This window comes from Glycine max, chromosome 9 (assembly GCF_000004515.6).
Source record: "Glycine max cultivar Williams 82 chromosome 9, Glycine_max_v4.0, whole genome shotgun sequence".
NCBI lineage: Eukaryota > Viridiplantae > Streptophyta > Magnoliopsida > Fabales > Fabaceae > Glycine > Glycine max.
In genome coordinates, this window is record NC_038245.2 from 909,422 (window position 1) to 929,484 (window position 20,063).

At 31.2% G+C, this 20,063-nt stretch overlaps 3 protein-coding genes across 3 annotated transcripts; 1 reads left to right on the plus strand and 2 right to left on the minus strand.

Annotated features, from left to right (window-relative positions):
• Positions 1–5,331: 5,331 nt before the first annotated feature.
• Positions 5,332–5,916, minus strand: LOC100306111 (uncharacterized). The gene is made up of 2 exons (NM_001250777.2): positions 5,736–5,916; positions 5,332–5,657 (listed from the first exon to the last, which is right to left on the minus strand). The coding sequence occupies exons 1-2, from the start codon at positions 5,887–5,889 to the stop codon at positions 5,506–5,508; spliced, it is 306 nt and encodes a 101-aa protein (NP_001237706.1). The 5' UTR covers positions 5,890–5,916; the 3' UTR covers positions 5,332–5,505.
• Positions 5,917–13,677: 7,761 nt separating this feature from the next.
• On the plus strand, positions 13,678–14,097 carry LOC102660861 (uncharacterized). Its single transcript, XM_006587917.1, has one exon. It carries the CDS (start codon positions 13,678–13,680, stop codon positions 14,095–14,097), a length of 420 nt encoding a protein of 139 aa, XP_006587980.1.
• Positions 14,098–15,579: 1,482 nt separating this feature from the next.
• LOC102660981 (uncharacterized) lies at positions 15,580–16,080 on the minus strand. The gene has a single exon (XM_006587918.1). The coding sequence runs from the start codon at positions 16,078–16,080 to the stop codon at positions 15,580–15,582; it is 501 nt and encodes a 166-aa protein (XP_006587981.1).
• Positions 16,081–20,063: the final 3,983 nt, after the last annotated feature.

Here is a 20,063-nt window from a genome sequence, read left to right on the forward strand (position 1 = left end):
ATGGATTTTCAAACGAACACTAAGTGTGTGTATGAATACAATACAAATTCAATTTTGGAGCTGAAAACCGTGGTGTCACCGTGAATTTTAAAAAATGAAAGAATTATGTGTTGTCTAACATGGTGGGGTTGGTTATGATTTTTTTTTTCCAATGTGTCAACTTCCAAATACAGACTAAATTAGAATATATAAATGAGAGACAACTCTCATCCTTGAGTTAATTTTTGAGATTGAGTTAGACTTCTCACATTATTTTAGTCGAAAATTGAATTATTTCCTTGAAATTTCCAATTTTCCAAAAGGCTTGAATAAAAATGGGATAGTTTAAATTCATTTTCTTCTTTCAATCCATGAAATGAAAAACATTGTTTACTTTTTGTTTTTCCACATTCTTTCTATCATTTTACTCGTCTGGGCATTCGGATGCGAAGGAATCATCTACTTTTAATTTTGTTCACACCTCCAATCAATCCTTTAAACTGCATCCTTGTTTACCAGGAAAGGATGACTGATGTGTTCACGAGTAATATTTTGAAGGAAAAAAAAAAGAAGAGGATACTTTTTTTTTACTTTTAAATTAAACATCACGTAATGTATATAAAATAATTAAGATATTTAATTAATTATTATTTTACATTTTTCATTTTAAAAATATCAAACTAGGAATAAAAAAGTTATCTTCTTTCCTTTTGTTAATTTCCAAATCCCAACTCACATAACCCCTTAAACCATCCAAGAGACTTACAAAGATAAAGAGATTTACAATTACGACTTGATCGAAGCCCATTCATCCTTTGTTGGCAAATTCTAGCCTCACACCATTTTACTAGTCTTGTTCAGTCAAACAAATCAGGTGTGAACTGCTTTCTGAAGCCAACTCAAGTACTCAACAACTGATGTTACCAACACTTAGTTTTAGTTCTCACCTGTCACACGCACATGCACTTAGGGGAGTTCCACAGAAAAAGAAAGGGAAAAGAAAACAAAACCAATGTGGCCCTTTCACCAATTCAATTGTCTCAAAGACTTCTCTACTTGTATGATCTTTAGCAATACAAATCTATATGCTGGCCAACGATGGTATTTACCTATATGAAAACATCATTCGTTCCAAACAAGACCATGACCATATGACAAGTGAATTTTTTTTTTTTTTAACTTTTGACAAGTGAAATATTGAAGATATTGTAAATTTGTTTTGAATAACATATTGCAAGGCCTTTATCGCTAGTTATAAGACTTTTTTAAAAAAATTATTTGTCTTTTTTTTATAAGATTCTTTTCTAATTCTAGATATATTAATTATGTTTTTTTCTCAATTCCTTACCTAACTATTCTCTCTCCAAATATTGATGAGAAATAAGTAAATGTATAGAGAGACAATAAAAAGATAATTTTAAAATGATAATATAAATAATTGACAAATTTATAGTAAAAATTAATCTTATTAATATACGTTAATTAGTTAAAAAATTAATAATTAGAGACAAGGAGAAATAATTAACCTATTGTACCTGCGGACCCATAAATATTGTGTGGTGGGCTAAATGGTGGTACCAAAGTCAAGCTCTCTTTCCTTTGACCTTTACTCTTTCCTTCAAACAAAAAAAAATCTCTCTCTTGCTCTCCATTCTTTTCTCTATTTTTGTTTGAAAAAAATCAAAACCAAAAGATATTATCAATCCCATGTCACTCCTCCAAAAATGTGTGCTTGAGAGTTGCGTTTGAAAATTATGACATGATAACTGCTAAATAATTATACTTTGATGATAGAAAATAAAGCAAAATTATCTTTAAAAATCATTATTTAGCAGTTATTTGCGCTTAAGTGTTAAAGAATTGATGTTTCGTTAAATCTTGGTTGCAAATATAAGAACTGGAGGTACTAAAAGCAAAAAGTGGAGGAATAACGAAGAAAAGAAGAAACCAGCAACAAGATCCAGCCTAGATGCCTCGCTCAGCGTGCAGCTCGCGCTGAGCGCGACTGAAGACACAGGCGCTAAACGAGGGCGTTAAGCGTGAGACTCAACACCCGCGTTAAGTAGGCAACAATAGGCTAAGCGGGCGTAACAAAAACAACATGTACTAAGCGAGAGGAGCTCGCTAAGCGCGCTAACCAAAAATAGAACACGTTAAGCGAGAGGAACTCGCTAAGCGCACGATCTACATGTGTTAAGCGAGCCTACGAAGGCCCAAAGCCCACTTCAACAATAGCTATAAATAGAGAGCTAGACCAAGGTCCAAGGGGAAATTATATACCTAGTCTCAAAGCATTCTACCTAGAGCCTGAGAACTCTTCCTTAGGGAATTCTCTTCTCTCTTCCACCATTTATTCCCTTTCTTTCTTTCACCCCTTTTCTCTCATCAGTTCTTATACCCCTCAATGGCCATGAGTGGCTAAACCCCTAGTTAGGGCCTGGCAGGCCTAAAAGTCAAGCGATGTATGATGTACTCACTATCATGCATTATTTATCTTTACATTCTGTTAGGGGTTAAGTGCTTGACAGAGGATAACTTCTAAATAAGATTTAAAGAAAATATGCATGCATTAATTTTAGGGATTAGATGCTCAACAAAGGATAACTTTTAATAGAACAAAAAGAAAAGATTTCATAAGAAAATCATTGCTAGACATAGAATGATAATTTTATACCCATGCATTTTTGCAAACATCTAGAATTTAAACTTCATGCATTTTATTTGTTGAATCTTTTCAAAGGTATTTGAAAGATAGATAAATAAAATAGGCTTGTCATCGTGAAGCATCTAAGGCAAGTAAATGAATAGATATGGGTAGAATAAAATCACCTGAATTGATAAAGAAAAATCATAAAAACATACATCCTAGGTAAATAGGACATACTAAGTCCTAACACTTGCATTCCATTGAATTTCCTCTTTAATTATTCTGTTTCTAATTCTTTTGCTTTTTATTACTTATAATTCAATATTATTATTTCCTATTCTTTATTCTACCTCTCTCTCTTATTATTTTTCCCTTATAAATTAAAAAGTATCCAAGATAAGTACAACATAAAATTCCTATGGAATTCAACACTCGGACTTTCAAGACTTTATTACTTTGACATTTGATACATTTGCCAAACGCCTAACATGACACTAGGAAAAATATGTAATACCAAATATGGCGTGAGAGAAGGGGGTAAGAGTGTGGAGTGAAGTAAAACCAAAATTGGAGTATTAGCAAGTCAATCCTAAAGTGCTCTACAATCTTCCTCTTACCAATAAAATGGATTTACACTTCTATTTTGAATTTTTTATCTTATATTTTTTATATATTATTTTTATTTCTTTTTATTTTGAAAAGCCAGGCACTTAATGAAGGCAGGACATTGAAAACAAACCTTTTTTTATAGTTAATCAGCCTTTTCCCAATTTAAAAGTTTTTCCATTTTTATTTTTGCTGATTAATTTTGTTACCCTCGTCAAATTAAGCATTCCCATAAACTATAACTATTAATAAAGAGAAGTCATGCACGATTATAAAGGTCCTCCCTATCCTTCCCTCGAACAGGCCAATTGTACTGTTGTCGTTAAATTGATGTTTGGACACTTTGGCAAAGCAAGTGACGAAAGTTAAGAATGTTACTCCAGTCGGTCCTCAATTGCAGACTTCATTATATAATTACAAATTATCATTTAGTTAGACAAAGAAGCTTGGGGTAAGAATTTGATCCTAAGATAAAACTATCCATACACGGTAGTGAATAGTATCCATTTTATATTGCGATAGAACACTGCAAGAAACAAGGTGCTTTTAAGATCAAAACTCATTAACTTTCTAACTCAAGTCCTTACAAAGGCACTATTTTTTAATATGTAGAGCATATATATTAATCATATAGGCCACAATATAGAATTGTATGCATGGAGAAACAGAATGCAAATAGCAGAGTAGACACTGTGGAACACTCTTTTATCTGTCAATCATCCTCAACACAGGAGAATCTATACCCTTCCCTTCTCTATAAAGGAACTTTTGTTATGTTCACATTATTTTTTAAAATAGAATAAAAAAAGAAATATGTCATGTTCATGATTATAGACAACAAACTTGATTTCATGACTACTGGTAGGTATGTCCTTAAGTGTTTGTTTGGGGTTGAGTATTTACAAACTTGATTTCAGATGATCCAGGTTTTGATTAAAAATAACTTTGAAATGAAATGATTTATATTTGAAAACTTTAATCTTAAGAGTAAGTCTGCAAAACTTAAGCTTAATTGTATTTTTGGTCCTACAATTTGACAAATGAGTGATTAAGGTCCCTAAAGTTTCAGTTGCCCAAATAAGGTCTCCATACTTTTCAAATCAATGAAATTTGGTCATATTGTCAATTTTTTAACATCTAAGGTAGTGTTAACTGTTAATGACATTTGGTGATGAGGCAACATCTGATAACATGGTGGATTGGTGGTTCACTAAAGCATAAGTTCAACCTAACTGTTAATATTTTGTCTAATTATTAACATAGTAAGCTGTGTGAATAGCATTTTTGTGGCGTAACAAAATTCTTGTATGGCAAGACAATCCATTTTGAGGCGTGCCATGTCATTTGAGTCCGTTGCCGCATCACAAAATATATCCACATGAGCTCAAAATGTTAATAACGGGACAAAGTATTAATAGTTGGACTGAATTTAATTGATTTAAAAGTATTGGATGTTGGTTTAAGCAATTTAAACTAGAAGGACCAAAATCACCCGTGTCATAATACATGGATAAAAACACAATTAAGACTAAAACTTAATATTGAATTTTAAACTCAATGCAAAAGCTACATTTTTTCAATTCTAGTCTTATGTGCTTTTAGGATCAAAGTCACATTTAATGAGCAACACGAAAACACATTTTTCAGTAAAATTGCATTTCAGTCATCAAACATGATTGTGAGAGGCTTGGTAACCTACATTCAAAAAAGTCAAAGTATGATCAAGCAAGAAACTAATTCCAGGAGTTTAACATTGATACATACTCTATTAAATTTTTTATATTATCAACCAATTAGAAATCATTCTGGATATTACTTTTAGAGTAATTATTAGAAAAGTTAACGATTTTACCAGAAACCATTCTGTATTTAACACTTTCAGTGCATTCTAGCTAATCAAATTCTCATTCCATTGCTGATAAAAGGCACAAAAACATAGATTCCTAGACACTTAGATTCAAAGAGAACGAAAAATTCAATTAACCACTACATTGTAGCCCTACACCGGAATCCACAAACTTCCATACCAAATTGACCCACAGAGTCTCAAATATGACATTACATTGGCCTTGCCTCCACATAACACAAGATAAATAATAGAAATCCAAAATAAGCATGGTTTATCATTCCTCTAAAAGGCGAATGAAGTAAAGTCGTTACAAATAAAAGCTTAACAAATAACTGAAATGAAATGTGATTATTGAAGTTCAAACACTGGCACAAAAGAGGGTTTTTTTTTTGTTTTTGTTTTTTGATGAGCACAAAAAAAGGAATTATTTTTTGTTGTAGCGAGCTACCTCATCATCGTTGGGGAAGAAACCCATGAGTCTCCCAGCGGAGTTCTGGTAAGCATACATGAACCCACCCATCACACCGATCAAACCCCCTGTCACCATCGAAGGACCCCTAATTCCAGGCTTAATCCCTAACACAAAACACAAATTTCAATTTCCCAATTCGATTCAGAATGACACGTGGCGATGAAAGAGGTGAGGGTACTGACCGGAGAGGTAGCCGACGGTGACGGAAACGCCGGTGATTGTGACGAATCGGAGATAGTCGAGGGTGTTGAAGTTGCCGACGACTTTGGTGAAAGGAGGGTTGCGATCAATGACTGGGTACTCTGGCTTCGTCGATGCAGTGATGTCTGTGTTCATCTTTCCTCCTTCCTTCTAATCGCTGCTACAACACACCGCACTGAATTCTGCTACAAAAAACCTCAACAACACTACACTCTCTGTTGCTGCTGTTCTCACCTTAGATCGTTTATGGCCTCTATTGGGCCTTTCTTCTCCAGTTTTGCACTCCACCTTGGGCTTCATTATTCAATACCACTGTTTGGGGTAATGCTTAGTAGATAAACTAGGCAATTGCTACATACACTCCCCAATGTTTTAAAATAACCATATTACCCTCTATCTCTATTCCAAAACACTCTAGGTTTCCAGATTACTTAGTGCATGTTTGATTGAAGTTAGTGTGTTTTTGGATTAAATTCACAGTGGGAAATAATTAATTAAATTTTCATGTGAAGACAACAATAAATAATTATTTCTACTTTTTTATAATGTCGCGAAAATTTTGTGGAGTAAATTGATTCTTTTGTGTTATCCAAACACACTATTAAAAATGTCGTAAGCACATTTGACTCAAAAACAATTTTTCATCTAAAAATTAAACAAGCATTTAATACTATTCAGAATATTTATTCCGAAATATGATTTTCAACGTACTAATTGTTACACCGTACTAATTGAAATAATATTACTTTTAGTAGTTGTTACATCATACTAATGCACTTTTTTATGCTTGTACTAATGCATATATGTGGTATATTTATATGTTTGTCATAATCTAAATTTGTATTTGCTAGATAACTGTACAATTTTGTACAGACCAAGCTAGAGTACCCTACGCACGCTCCCTATACAATAAAAATGAGGTTCCTTTCTAAATTAATGATCTCATATTTATGGGAGAGAGACTATCATGAATCTAGACAAGAATCAATCCATGCATAGTTATGCCAATATAAACATGAAGATATATATATATTGGGAAATCTAGGATAGCTGCTTTAGTTTGTTTATGTTCTGTCAGGAGAAAATTATTTGTGCACATACAACAAAAAATAGTTGAGGAGAATGGTTTCTTTTTTTTTTTTTTTTGTCAAAAGAGAAATCTTCATAGCATCGTTACATACCTTTCACTTTCAGGCTCTCACTCACTTTTTCCGTCCTTTTCAGTTTCTCTCTTTCTAATAAATAATAATATAGCAGTATTTTATATTGACTTCATGCGTGGTTAACCGAGATTCTTTCACCACAAGAAGCTAGTGGCATCGAGAGATGTTTTTGTTTCAGTGGTGTGATGAGCCTAATAGCTAGCTAGGTTAGTGCCTTGGTGGTGACATTTAATTTGTTTAGTTCTTTGGGTGTTTTTGCCATTGCACCATAAAGTTCCAACCAGATGTCGGATAAAAACATCAGTTGTGTTTGTGAGTGCAAAACTGAACTGTCTAGTGTGCTGCAATTTCTTTAAATCTTCTCGTGGGTCAGCAAAAAGAGGCTGGACCAAAAGCCACGTTCCTCATTGCCAGTTAACGTGCTGACTCACTGACTCACTCAAATTGCAATCATTTCTCGTCTCTCCCTTTGCAAAGATTGCAAATCAATTCAATGACCAAATTGAAATCTTCAATAACTCTCAATTGGGGTCAGGGAGCTGTGGTGAGATTGCAAATGTATTCTTACAATTCACGTTTGAACTTAACTTCTAAAACAAGAGTTTAAATGCTAACTTGTACGGTAAGAGTTGGCTCTTATAGTCTTATATTGCTTGTATGGCTACTAAACATATTGTGATCTCAAGTATTTCTTCCAATATTTTCAATGCTACAGGGATTTTAATTTGGATTTTACTTATCCAGGGATACAGATCAAAAGCTGCAAATACAGCTACTTACTTTCCAAGCACCTTGTAAATATTTAAATTTTGAAGAAAAAAAAATCACCATTGTCCTTTGTTTCGCAACTGTTGTACGTGAAAACTACTCGATGTTATGAAGTACACTGGTCTTCAATCAAATATGGCTGTACCGTACGCATTTAATGCACATGTAAAGGCAACATCATTTGGTTTGATTACTTCAGTTATCATCCCGGATTAAGCTCACCCAAATCCTTGATTTGCAAGACCCATCTAGGAATCATCTTGCCTAAACTCAATCACAGATAAGACTGAGTATACTATGTAACCATAACATTCTGAAACCTGTTAGAGAACAGAAGAATATTTGAGATGTTAAAGTTGAATTTCGAGTACAAATTTGATTTTACATAAATTTTTGGGCGTTTCATGTTAGAGAATATTTCATAATTGAATCTGAATAGATTTATAATTAATTTTAAGATGAAAGAACTTTATTATCTTTTGAGTTGAATAAAAAATATTATACTGAATTTTGTTTATAATTTATTTTTATAATGAAAACATTCAAATATAAATTTTTACATTTCAAAATCAATTTTAAATAAGATTAATGTTATCAACATTTATTCAAATTATTTAAGCATATAACTATTTTGAATATCACATCTAAAATCAAAATCACATTAAAGCATGGAACCAAACATGCTATCAGTGATCTTATCAGACAGTGCAACATGAGCTAGTTGCATATCATGAAACAGCCTCAAGTCGATGCCCCATTAGATTGCTGTCTTGGTTCATCGGTAATCTAGAACGCTTTCTGAGTCGCCTTAACATCATCACTTGAATAATAGCACATGAATAATCTATTCCCATAAATCAGGTCTTTCTCTTCTCGGGCTTCCTGCTGAACACTTCCCCACTTTGTGTGTTATTTTAATGGCACCTTGCACACACGTCTAGACAACTACTCATGAGAAAAATAAAATAAATCGAATAAAAGATGCAAATTAATAAATCAAATTCATCATGCAAATTAAAATTAAATTGTGTAGTTAAATTTTAAATATTTTTATTTTATTTCTTTATAATTACCTATAATTTTATAAAGATTTTTTTATATATAATTTAAGAATAAAATACTGACATCAATTTAAAGTAATAATATTCAACTCATATTTTAAATACATATTATTTGATGTTATTCTTTTCTCTCTATCTCTCTTCTTATTAAATCATAATAATATTACATATTATTGTTATACTTTTATCTCTCTTTTTTCTTTCACTCTCAATGTGTCTATTATTATAACAGCGTCTACAATGCATAATTACTTATATAAATTATTTATCATATTTAATTTTGTATAACTTACAATGTCATATAGATTTAAACATTTTAAATAAAAATTTACTCTAATAGTAAGATTACTAAAATAAGTGTTTAAATTAATTTTGTGAATCTATAATACTTGAAAATATATTATTTATGATATAATATTATTAAAAAGGTACTTGTATAAGCAACTCCACTTCACATGTTTTAATGGGGAAAAAAACTTAAGTAATATTATTTAAAATTAAACAACTCATATCTTAGAGATATTGGGAGGGTCCAAAGATCATTACTTCATCATTTAAAAGATTACCTAACCTAGAAACTAACACAAATTGAACCTTAAATTTCCCAATTTTATCGAAATTAATAATTACACATCATGATCAAAATTAACATCTGATTCAATGAGTTAAAAGATGTCAAAATGAGCTAATTAGATTAAAAAGAAATATTGGGTTCAACCATACAAATTGAATCATTGAATTTTATTTTTTTTACACAATTGAGTTCAATTCTAATCAAACTAATGAAATATAATCTTTATTGTTTCATTCTTGACATATCTTTTTTATAATTGAACCAACTCAAATTAAACTTATACTTCTATAATATATTTTTATACTTCTTTTAGGATTTGAGAAATCCTCCTTCATTTAATAAATATATTCTATTTAATATTTTTAATCCAATAACTATTATTAAATTTTTATATATGATATATTTATGTATTTTGTATGACATATTGTTTTTATTTTTTCATAATTTTTAATTCGGTAAAGATTGTCAACTGGTGACGTGAATAAAACAATCCCCTTTTAATTGAAATGATTTGAGTTTGTTTAAAAAAAAAAAAAAGTTTTCCAAATACAAATCAAATTGAGTTTGGTTCAATAGACAACCCGAAATAAGCTTTTAGGAATTACCCACCAATAGCATTAAGTCTTAGAGAGAGACCAAATTCTAGCCAACAAATGCACAAGGCCAATTCATTTAGTCGAAATTGTATTTCTACACAACAGTTGTTATTTTATCATTAAATATTAGGAGTAATAGACTACAAGGAGTTAATAATCCCAAATGATTATATACTACCTTATTAATGGGATAAATGACCGTTCTGTACAATCAATAAAATAGCAATTTGATAATAAACACATGGAAAATACAAATGCTCAAAAACAAAAAGGATTAGAATGATTAGATCTCACAATCTTGAAGAATGTGATTTTGATTAACCTTAAACTAGAAGAAGAAAAAAAGGTTCGGCTCCTCGTGGAAGTTATGAGAATGCAAAAACAAAGAAAATAAACTAAGAGAAGAGAGAAATAGAAATTAACCCTACCCATCAAGAAATAAAATGATCTCTTGGGAGTTTCTCAACTTTTATCATAAATAGGATTTCTAAATCGAGCCTAAAATTTAAAATAAATATAAGGGTTCAAAAGAATTCTAAAATAAAATAAAACCAAGAGTCCCTAAATGAAGCCTAGCTAAAACAAAATAAAATCTAAAGTAAAATATCCTAATTAGTTTTTTTAGATAGTACACAAGTATTGTGCACTCCAAGTGAAGGTGTGCTGATCTCTAACCTCTTGATTCCTTCTTCTTTGATCCTAATTAGCCTTCATCTTATGCAAGGATTGTGATATCTCTTTCTTATATAGAAAATAAACCAAAAGGCAATGATATAAACTAGAAAGATAAAACTATACAATTTAAGTTGTTATGCATACTATTATTCAATGTCACCATTACATATATTATATTCTCACATCATTATTGTTCTTGTCACCCTCATCATCTATTATCATTTTCACAAACTCCTCATCTTATCACCACACATGTCATCATTGTCTCTACCACTTATACCAATTGTTTTCATCATCTCTATTTTTTTTATTGTTGTCATGATCAGTTGTGAATTAATTCGATTTTTCAAACCCAAAGTAATCTCACGTATGACCAACTGTAATTAAAGTTGTTAAAAATGAAATTAAAACTCAACTTAGAATTATAATTCTACGCTATAATTTTTTACATAGCTCAAACATATAAATTGAGTTTGAAAAAAAAATCTATTTCTGATAAAATAAGAATTCAAATTATAATTCTGAAAGATAATTCAAATTCTAATTCTAAAGCATCAATTTTCGTGATTGTTTTAATCAATACTTATTCATTTAGCTTAAATGTGTCTTTCTCTGTCTCTGTATTCCTATGGGCTATGGTTAGTCACCATAATTACTTATCTAATAAAAAAAATAGTCAACATATCCGGCTTAAATATCTATCCCCGCTCTCTCTTTCTAACTTGTGGATCACTAGTGACTTAGATATGAAACTTAGATCACACTCAAGGTAATAATCAAATATATAATGTATTCAATCAACCTTAAAGAAAACTATTCCTTTCAATATGCATACATCTTAAGAAATGTTTTGTATACTATGATAATAGTCTTTGTTTTTGTGAAATTTCCATACTAAAAGAGTTAAAGTAGTTGTGAATTAATTAAGTATTTAACTGAAATCATAAATAAGAGAATAGTCTTTTATAAAAAAAAAAGTGTAGATAATTTGAAATGGAAAGAGTAAGATTCAATCAAACTGTACCATTGATGGTCACGATCGAGATTCCACTTATGTAGCAGAATGTTTCTATTAGTACGCCATCCTTTCTATTTAGTGTCACTGTTTCCTAATTAAGTAACTCTTAAAAACACCAAATTCAAAGCAAAATTAAATTTGATGGTTTCTAAAAACCTGATTTGATAGTAGTTTTAGATCTCAGGTTTCAGAATGAGCAGTGTGGTTAGCATTTGAGGAAGTTGAGACATATATATCTATCAGTCATGTTATGTATAATCAGGGTCTTATAATGGGTAGAGATTCCCACCATATTGTAGGCATCCCCAACAATGGGGTCAAATGTGGTCATTAGGCATTTTGTTGATTTGAGATATTACTTTTCTATTTTGTTTGAAGTCACCTAACATCTTTTTTTCTGATGAGGCAGCTGGTATGGTACGTCCATTCAAACTCAGCTCCAAATGCTTTTTTCTTTTTCTTTATTGGACATATATAGCGAGGCACAATTTATATATAGCAGTACTCAGTGCCACTGTTTCAGATAAATGGATCTGTGAAATGTAGTCCCTTAACCTGTATAGCCTCATCAACTTCTTATGCTTGTATGTTGCTAATTTGCTCACATCCTTCCACCAACATGTGCTAATTATATTTTAACTAGATGGCCAAATGGAAATTTAATATAATAATATTTATAATGCACGCCTTGTCTAATGTTTATGACTATGTATGTGTTGAGTGTAATTTAATGTCTATTATGTTATCAAGAAAGATTGATACAAATGATAATGACTTATGTCTTTTAATCAAGAGGTTTAATATTTGAATCATGATTGTTCCTTGAATATAAAATAAATTGTCTTAGAAAAAAAATATTCACTTTGTATGCGTTCACAGTTTCTTCATCAAGTGGTTCATGATTCAAATCATGTTAACACTCTATTATGTTTTTTCAAACTCCAAAGATCTAAGGAAAATAATAGAGGGAGGGGGGCGCTTCTGCCGCATAAAAGAAGCATCCAATCCAAACCATTAGTGGCATCTGCAGCTTTCATTTCTGCATGCCATTCACATCCAAACACTTGGGGACAAACAAGTTGCATAGAGATAAAGAGAGAGAGGAAGAATGTTGGTATGTTTGTCCTTGTCATACATAATTGTTCAATCAAAGCATGATGACCTCCCAAGATTATTCCTCCTTCTAAGCCTTGTCTTCTTGCTATTACTAATTACACTGCCCCCAATTCCTCAACTTCCCCCTTCTCCCAACAAAAGGAAAAAGTTAGGGAGCACATTAGAGAGCAGCAACAAAGGAGCAAGTAAATAATCTAAAATTAAATTAAATGAGAGTTTAATGTCTATATATTATCATTTAATCGCAAATCGTCATTCGAATTATTATAAGATAATTATTTTAAAAGTCAATAAACTTATCATACATGCATGGTGAATTGTGATTGAATAACTATAAATTGTAAAAAAAATTACATGCATAACCTTTTTTCTCATTAAATAATGTGATATCCAAACAAAGCCTACCAAAAAGACTCCACCATGCCCAAAGTTGAAGAGGTCTTTTGGGACATGTTGGCAGAGCATCACTAAGACTTATTATTCCTCCAAACACACCCTTCCATGTGCTACTTCCGACATTCCCCTTGGTTTTTTCTCATTGTCCTTTTCTGCTTTAGCAATGCTTTTGCCTCTTCGTACCGAAAAAAAGGAAAGATATGCTTGTGCCTCCTTCCCCCACATACACAGGCTAAAAACTCGGTTAGATTGCCCAATCAACATCTTCTTTTTGGACTTTGCAGCCTATCTGCCGATTCTCATTCCCCCTTTTTTTAATCATTTAGAATTTTATCGTTAGACTAAAAAGTAAAAAAAAATATATAAAAAAAATCATATTTCAATATCAAGTAGAATTTCTTAACCATGCTGCCATCACACTATATAAACACACGTACATCAATCCATGCTTCCTTAGACCTCTCTTATTCATTCCTATAGCTATAGCTACAAACATATCATTCTATTACTGTTACTACTACTACTACCGCTTATCGATCACTCACTTTTCATAATGATGGGTAGGGATAGCCATGACCCCACTTCCTTTCACTCTTCCATTGCCCTTCTACAAGAGAGGTTTAGACAGCTTCAGAGAGTAAAAGAAATGAGGGAGGAGAGGGAGCTTCAGAAGATGCTCAATGAACCTAAACAATTCAGTTCCAACACCAACACCTCTATAAGTAGTAGTACTTATCACAATTCCAACAATTCAATCCTCTCTCACCCTGAATTGATCATGCCATCAAGGTCACCACCCCATGTTTCCCTCTCTCTCTGGCCAACATCTCAGGGCAAGCAAGAGGACTATAGAAGTACTCAAACCCCGGTTTCAATGAACTATGCACATTCACGATCCATGCAAGTTTCGTGGAAGAACGCCAATGATTGTGACTCTGGTGCCGATTCTGGTGTTGACACTTCTCTTCACCTGTGAGAGAATCTGTGTTAATTTGTTTAGTGAAGTTGCTTCAGATGGATCATGTAAAACCTAGTAGTGATTGTGATGTGACACAATGGCCTCTCTAATCTCTATGGTGGCTTAATTGGCACGAGTGTATTATCATCAAAATCAGCTTAGCTATTTGATATATCACTACCTGTTTATTACTAGCTAGTAGTACTAAGAAAATTAAGATTCAATGATAAGGCTTGAAATAGCATGAACATGCATGAGGGCTTTTTGGATATTTTGGTGAGTCACAAGATATCAACGAACCCTGATGATCTGTTTGGTTTTCTTAATTAGTTGGTTTTAGGTTTCTGCCTTAAATTTCTGGTTTTGGTCCATGATATAGTTATAGTGTATTTTTAGTTAGCATCAATCTTTTAAGATTGCCACAAATCTACTTATAATTAATCAACTTTATTTTTTCCTTCAAAAAGGAACATGCAACAGGGTGTGTTTAACTGTGTAAGTAATATTTGTAAATTGTAATATAACGGTAATGCGCCGTACTGCGATTTTGACATGGCCCATATAAGAAATTTTGAAGGTAATAAGATGTCTCAGAAAACAATGAAGGAAGGAGAAGATAGTACTATGGTTAAGCAAAGGTATAACATAAAGTAATAAAAAATGAACAAACAAATCCCTCTGAACAAGTAAACGGTTTTCATGCAACAAGATTTACAAAAAATACAACAACGAAGATGACTTCGAAGTTCAATGAATCCAAATTGTTTTTTTCTGTATGTTTGGATATGAGATAACCTCCCAAAGTCCATGCACCTCACTTGGTAATACATAACCATTTTAATACTACTTAAGTAATCGTATATATGTGTATATATATATATAGGATGAGGTGCATCGATTCAATGCACACTAGTGGGGCTTTATGCTGGGGCTTTTACTGCAAAAAATCATGGATTTTTTTACTGCTAAAAAATAAGATGTAAAAAATCATGGACCTATTTGATACCATTTATATTTAAAAACAATTTGCTCTAATTTGATCAAATGAATTTATCTCCAACGAAAAGAACAAGAGTTAAACATCTTAAATTACGGCAATGCAAATTGTGCTGCATGTTCCTTCATCACATCAACCTTCAAAACAATACCATAAGGGATCATTTACTCTCTGAAAATATCTTCTATTTTTATTTTTTGTTTTCACTTTTAATTACAAAATTGTTACCATATTTTAAATCTACTTTGTTCAAGATTTGTACAGTAAAAAGCAGAATAAAAAAAAGTTCTCACTGTTTCCTATTTAAATATTTATAACAGGAAACAAATTAAAACAGAAAATGTCTAAACAAGTGAAAACAAACAACTTGAAACGTAGTAATGGTTTTATGTCTGTCGGATAGAGTTTGGAACATGTACCGGGACAAATGAAATCCTTTCTGATGTTCAGGGTTGCTTGCACATGAAGGATTCTAATACACCTCTACATTATGTGATGTATTTTCAATTACCATGATCATATTCAATTATTGCATCAACTCCATGACACTTGATCACAGAGCTCAAGCAAACATTAGCAGAAACAATTTGAGCATTATTAACAAAGAAATCCCCCCTGGCACGGTTATGGATCCTAATCATTTGGGTTCTATTCCCCGATGGAACAAGGGTCCCAGTTGGAAAATGAGATAAATCATTAAAATATAGAGGCATTGGAATAGCATGTTTTAGTAAGAACTCTTCCACTTCATCAATAGAAATGGATGAAGCAGATAGTTCTTTATCATCTGGCATCAAGAAAGTTAAGTCCCTATTATTTGGCTGTGATGTTCCATTCAGCATCTGCAAAAGCATCGCGAATCCATAGTAAGATTTTGCTCTCATGTCACCTATTGCTGCTTGTATGTCTGTGCGGTTAAAAGGGTGGTTGAAAGTTTGAGACTGTGATTCTGCTAATCCAAGTAGGAAAAGAATGAGAAACAAACAACACCCTAGTAGGGCCATTTTGGGAGAGAAGAGTGTTTTGCTTTGAAAACTGATAGATAAAGGTAGGGACATTGTGTGAATAAATAAGAAGACAAGGGTGGAAGGGATGAGGGTGTTTGCACCTGCAGGGTAAAAAGCATGAGGATATCATCACAATATTCTTTAACAGAACGTAATGGAGAGTAGGTTGTACACGAGGAACCACTTTCTTTGAAACCATACAAAAACTTGATTGAGGTAGGTTTTTCAAAGTTTATTTTAGTACAATATTATTTGTGCTATCAATGGGGACAACTTAAGCTTTTACTAAGCCTCTAATCCAACCAATCCCAAGATGTAGCAGCACTGTTTTTCCTGGGGGCAAATAAAAAAAAGATGTGATGTGTTATAAGAGAACCATGCCTTTGTTAGCAATCTGATATCAATAAATGAGTGATATCACTTTAAAGTTTAGGAAAAATTATATCTTGATACTTTAGAGTTAAAGAGAGAAAAAAGATGTAAGTTAATAAAACCTGTTAGAAAGAGAGTCATAAAGATTAATGAGACGTTTGGACTGATGGAGTGTTGATATATCAGTAGTCTAAACTAAATTAATTATTTTTTTAAGTAAAAATTAACTTAGCCAAGCCCGAGATTAAATTCATATCAGTGTCCGTGGGGTGCAGTTTGTTTTTACCTGTCCGTAGGACCTGGACCTGGGCCACCAAGTTTTGAGGACAAAAGCAATTGGCCCATTTTATTGGTACTCCCTTTTTTCTATTCTTATATTTGGCCTTTTTTATCTTCTAAAAATTAATTTCTAAAATGTAGAAGAAAAAACGGAAAATGCAAATAGAATTCCGCCCAAACAATTTATCTTATCTATTGGGTAATTTTGAGACATGTCTGGAGTGTCGAGTAGCAAAAGAACAGGGCCCATGTGACGAATTTCAGTGGGCCATGGGTTGGGCCGTGGAAGGAATAATTGGAGAAAGATTAAAAGTGAACTATGAACCAACCCTTTTACCTAACAAATGCAAGGGACCATCCTATTGTGATTTGTGACTTCCACAATTATCAGTTTACCACAATGGAGACTTGCTATTTCAATGCTGCAACCTCCATTGACATTGACCCAAGTAAGATCTCTACAAAAATAATCAGTAACTCTTAGTCATCATAATAGTGTTACAAAATATCTACTAATTTTATTGATGATTACACGCTAAAATTTACTTTTTAATAGGATCTCTTATTTCAATTATAATCTTTTTTATTCACGAAATTTGAATCTAAAACTTTATTTAAGGGTATCAAGTTGGGTTCCTCAAACCAAAAATTTGTTGGTACTCAACTAAAGCTGAGAGTCGTGGTAGTCGCAAGGTCAATTAAGCGATAGCCTTAGGCCTCCTTCAATTTTTTTAATTTTTTTGCATATATTTAATTTGATATCAACTACTATATCGGAAGAGTAGTTAAAATAATGACCATAGGATAAAATGTTAAAAAGCTCGATTAATAAATTTTAACAATCTTAGAGTTTAAAAAATTAAAAGAATAAAATATAAAGTCAAAAACTATAAGAGTGGAACTTGGAGTATAAAATTTGTCTAAGGCCTAAAAAATTCTAGACATGAACCTGCTTTAGCCTAATCATAGATTAATTAATATAAAAAAATCTTCAAAGTTTTATGTTTTTTATTTTCAAATAGCTCATATAGCTAATAGAGTAAAGCTATTCCTTAAAAAAAAAAAAACTCTAATAGTTAATAGACTAAAGCTATTTCTTATTTGTTTGCATGTTCTGTAATAAAACTGGTTCCTTTATGTGAATTCGGGTAGTCCCATCGAATTGTTTTTCTTAGCCATTTGTGCAATTGTGAATAGTGTTGAGTTCTTTGACTACAAACACTTGTATAAGTAGCACTATATTGAGTTAATAGTAAAACGAAAAATTCACATTATCTATGATTTTATTTAATTTTATTTAAATTTGTTCAATGACAGGTGGTGGCTCCCGTGAGTTCCTGCCTTAAATAAAGTTTGAAGCCATTTTTTACTGTAAAAAGATAACGAGAACCATATGCATGTGTCTCTTAAATTCTTAATAATGTTCCACATGAAAAGTGTTATGGAGAAGTTGACCTCCATGGAAGATGACCCTGAGTTAGGTTTGATTTGAATAATTTTTAACAAGTATTTAAAAGAAAAAATTAAAATAAATTGAATTTCTTTTAAATTAAAATCAATTTATATACTTTATTAATTCCTTTAAAAATTATCTCATTCATCTTTTACAAATTTTTAAATATACAATATGATTTTAACTGAAGAAAAAATTAATCTGTTTTACCTCTTTATTTATTTTCCTGTCGGTGGAAAAAGTTCATCCAAATTGAATTATAGTCTATTTTTATGGTTATGCTGTTTACATAGAGAAGTTTGTACTTTTTGTAGTATTTGAAAATGCATGGTTATCATTGTGTTCATCATTTCATTAGTGGCTGGAAGAGTGATTATTGATTGCTTTGGTGTTATTACTTATTTGTACATAATAACAATAATAATAATAATTAAGATGTATGTAGAGGTAACTTAATCCATATAGAACTGCATGGGTGTCTTTTTCGCCTAGACTTTACTGAATACGGTGGCATAAGGTTGTAGTACACCACACCGCTTCATGTCTATAGTAAATGTTAGAAAGCGTTGTAGAATGTGACGTCCATGGGAAAGGGTCAAGGGCTCCATTACTATATTCGACCCTATAGGACTGGCCAAGTCTTTAGGCACATTACCATCAAATTTATTTCAAAATGAATATATTTTTTTAATTGTGTCTTTTTAGTAGGCATGACAATGAGTAGATCTGAATAGAATACTATATTGCACGTCTTCATATACACACTTTTATAAAATCCTTGTGCCTGAAATCATACTTGCGTGGGTAACTTTAATACTAGTGTTTTAGTTAAAATGCACATAATGCACGTACTTATACTCATCACCCGTTTTGTATTAATATGAAAAATTGAAAAACAAATAATATTGATTAAAAATATTACAACAATTGAATTAAAATTGCATTAAAAAACTTTTATAAAGCATAATCATAATACATAAATAATTTTAAAAAAATGATCTATAAGTAAATAAAAAACTTTTTTTTATTATAAATTAAGGAGCATGTATGAGTTCAAATTCCTCTCACTAACAATAACTATCAAATTAGCAACTAACGTTCACTTTAAAAATAGTATATTCCTTGTAGTGATAGATAGCATTTCCTAATTTACCAAAAAAAAATCATTTTTCTTATAGAGATAGCCTATGCTCCTTAACTCATAAAAAAAGATTATGTTTTGTAAATAATTTATGTTTTATGATTATGCTTTATAAAAAAATTATTAAAATTTTAATTTAATTATATTAATATTTTTAATCAATATTATTTGTTTTTCATATTTTCATATTAATAAAAAATGGGTGACAAGTACGGGTATGTGCATTTAGGTACTCCACAGAGAATGACAGAATAAGTTTACTACCAACATGTGGATCTCGAGTACAAATATTTTTTTTAAGTGCACTATGGAAACAAGTATTACAGTATCCATGCAGAGTCTATCCATTGTCTTCCTACTAAAAAGATACTATAAAAAAATATCTTCATATTGAAATGAATACAATAATAAATGAATTTAATGGTTATGATTAGTCAATCTAAATGGTAAAGTTTTTAATACTATAAATCAATAAAAAAAATTACACTATATAACCTTTTAAGCTAATTATTTTTAAAGTTAATAAATTTATTATGATAATTTGAGACTAGATAAGTAACATATTTTTTTTAACACCAAAACATATTAGTTTCTCATAATTAAATAAAGGCATAATTATTTTCTCATAATATTGCAAGTTTAATAGAAAATCTTATCCAATAACATGACTTTTTTAGAGAAATACAATAATATGACCTTAAGAAGCACAATTTTTTTAAAAAAAAAATAGCTAAA

Coding starts and splice junctions, on each gene's coding strand:
- LOC100306111 (NM_001250777.2), bottom strand. CDS start 5,889: ATGAACACAGACATCACTGCATCGACGAAGCCAGAGTACCCAGTCATT. Junction 5,658..5,735: donor CACCGTCGGCTACCTCTCCG/GTCAGTACCCTC, acceptor GTTTTGTGTTAG/GGATTAAGCCTGGAATTAGG.
- LOC102660861 (XM_006587917.1), top strand. CDS start 13,678: ATGGGTAGGGATAGCCATGACCCCACTTCCTTTCACTCTTCCATTGCC.
- LOC102660981 (XM_006587918.1), bottom strand. CDS start 16,080: ATGGCCCTACTAGGGTGTTGTTTGTTTCTCATTCTTTTCCTACTTGGA.